Source organism: Sardina pilchardus, chromosome 4 (genome assembly GCF_963854185.1).
Source record: "Sardina pilchardus chromosome 4, fSarPil1.1, whole genome shotgun sequence".
In the NCBI taxonomy this organism is placed as follows: Eukaryota; Metazoa; Chordata; class Actinopteri; order Clupeiformes; family Clupeidae; genus Sardina; species Sardina pilchardus.
This window is the reverse complement of record NC_084997.1, coordinates 39,942,149-39,944,648: the sequence shown is the minus strand read 5'-3', so window position 1 is coordinate 39,944,648 and position 2,500 is coordinate 39,942,149. Positions and strand designations below refer to the sequence as shown.

At 45.2% G+C, this 2,500-nt stretch overlaps 1 protein-coding gene across 2 annotated transcripts in view; it reads right to left on the bottom strand.

Annotated features, from left to right (window-relative positions):
• The window catches only part of LOC134079232 (glycerol kinase-like), a 34,654-nt gene that overhangs the window by 19,756 nt on the left and 12,398 nt on the right, over nucleotides 1-2,500 (bottom strand). For both annotated transcript variants that reach the window (XM_062535460.1, XM_062535459.1), the window contains exon 9: nucleotides 2,383-2,418. In XM_062535460.1, the coding sequence (XP_062391444.1) occupies nucleotides 2,383-2,418 (36 nt within the window). The remainder of the gene's footprint in view (nucleotides 1-2,382; nucleotides 2,419-2,500) is intronic.

The window sequence follows — 2,500 nt, the reverse complement described above, 5'->3', positions numbered from 1 at the left end:
ATTCCATAGGAAATATATAGTTATACTGTCTACATGAGCATGATGAGTAACAAAGCTCAAAATGTTTGCAATATGTCCCCCTGTCTTTCCTGTTCGTTTGTGCTCGTCAGTCGACTTATCGCGACTTCACCACAAGATGGCGCCCAGCGGAGAGATATGAAGGTACTGCTTGAATAAACAGTCTTTTTTAATAAACTTCCTGTGCACTTCCAAAGTTCTAAATATCTCGTTTTAAATGTCAGGACCCTCAGAAGTCAACTAATGCAGTATGGAGTTACTTGGAACCTTTTTAATGGTTTAAAAATAGCGATTTAGCTGCATAGGCTACGTAATGCCCAATCTAATAGCTTCAAGCCTACTGTAAGCTAGGCTGAAAACGGAGGAGTTCGGAATGCTGGGGGTGAGTGAAAGTGCGTCTAAAACACGTGTGAGTACACCTTAACATGTTTCGGTACAGTTAAGCTCAATTTCACACCGGAATTCTCCTTTAAGACTGCACCCTCAGGGGACTACCCTCCCAGTTAAGACCGCACCCTCAGGGGACAACTACCCTCCCAGTTAAGACTGGAGCCGCTTTCTCTGTGTTCACACTGCGGGCACCATATTGGCTCCACTGCAGCATCACTCTGCTGTCTTCTCTGCGGTGTTCACACTGGAGGCGCCATATTGGCTCCACTGTGGCATCAATGTGCCTGCTGTTCTGTGAGATGGGCGGAGCTGTCGATGATGAGAGTTGTGCGACCCACAGCCAGGAGATTTAAAATCAGCGAACAGCTGAGCACAGCTGTCGGATCACTGACTCGGCATGTAAACAAAGCGATGAAGAAGCGGCTTCAACACCGCGCTAACTTCATGCACGTTCATGCACACAGAAGTAGGCTAATTCCAAGTCAAAAATATAGCTGATGGACCTGTATTCTTACAGGGTAGCAAAGCAGCACAACGCAGTGGTCAGTCTGACTCGAGGCTGTTAAACGCAGTGGCAAGTCTGACTCGAGGCTGTTCGCTAGTTAGTTGTTTTGCGCCTCAGAGTCCCAACACAAATTCAAAAGTGTACGGAAATGCTTCCGCCTCTCAACATCATCAAAATGGTTGAGGGCATTCGATCAATACACTGGCCCTTGTCGTCTATCTAGCTTCCACACTGTTCTTTCAGATGCTCTTTTCAATTAGCAATTGATGGCCAACATCAAAAAATATCTCCGTCTCCAGAGGGTGTGGTCAAAATGTGCCAGTTTTTATACCTTAACACACACACATACATGTGGAAAATCACCAGATGCTCTTACCAGTGGTTCATTAACCAACTGGCAATTAACAGAGATAAGAAGGTTTACAAGAACCCCTCAACCGAGGCCATGTTTGTGTCAGGGCTTTTACCTGACCCAGGGGTCATCTTAACATTCCTAAGGTAACTAGGTTTCACATGTAAGCTATAGTAAATGGTTAATACAATGAGAAACATATACAATTTATCCTACAAGGGCGCTGTGGTGCAGCAGGCTACAGCGCTCGCGCCATATACGGGTCCGAGTAACCACGGGGTGTGTGTGTGTGTGTGTGTGTGTGTACCTCTTCACTCATAATAAAGGCAAAAAGGCCAAAAATAAACTTAAATATCTCCGTCTCCATCACTGTAGTCGTAGCTTCAATAGCCGTTTAGTCTCCGAACTATAGCCTCCCTATCAACATTTAGCTTTCAGAAAACAAGACTTTTTCACTGCATCTCGGTCGTTGTTTTCACCTTAACTAAAGCCTACGCAGCCTATGCCAGTTATGTATCCAACTGCTGCCTGCGTCCTAAACTCTCCAAAGCTGCTTTCAGATTTTGTTGTTGTTTTGAAAGTGTCACGAAACTAATATTCGACTATATCCGACGCCTATGTCGTATGTCACTGTTCAACTTCACGCCCAGTGCTTACATGTTTACGCCTCCACCGCGGCGGCTTTTCTGAAAGGAGGAATATTGCGTCTCCTGTTCACACAGACAGAGCTCTGCCTTACCGCACATGTGCCGGCTTTCAGTGTGAAAAGGGCTTGGGAGAGTAACTCTATTTCCCCTGGAACAGAGCAAGCAACAATGACAACAGTATGTGATTACTTTTAAATTAAACCACTTTGAGGTGGAGCTTGGGAGGAGGTGGGTTGCAAAGCAGTGAGCAGAGAAAGCACGATAGTAACAGACTGATGCAGCTTAAATAAGGCGCCCTTATGAGAGAGAGCACTTGTGAGCGAAGGGAACGATCAGCTGAGCGGAACAGCTGATGTGGGCTGGGTTTGGAATAGCCAATAAGAAATTGACAGCTTACATGTGTGTGTGTGTGCATGTAAGTATATACGTGTGTGTGTGTGTGTGTGTGTGTGTGCTTGAGAGAAACTCACTCCTGAAATGGGTACTCCAGCCAAAGGTCCAGAAGCCTGACAGACAGAAATAGACCATATTAACACTATGCAGCATTCTATATTAATAGACCATATTAACACTATGCCGTATTCTATA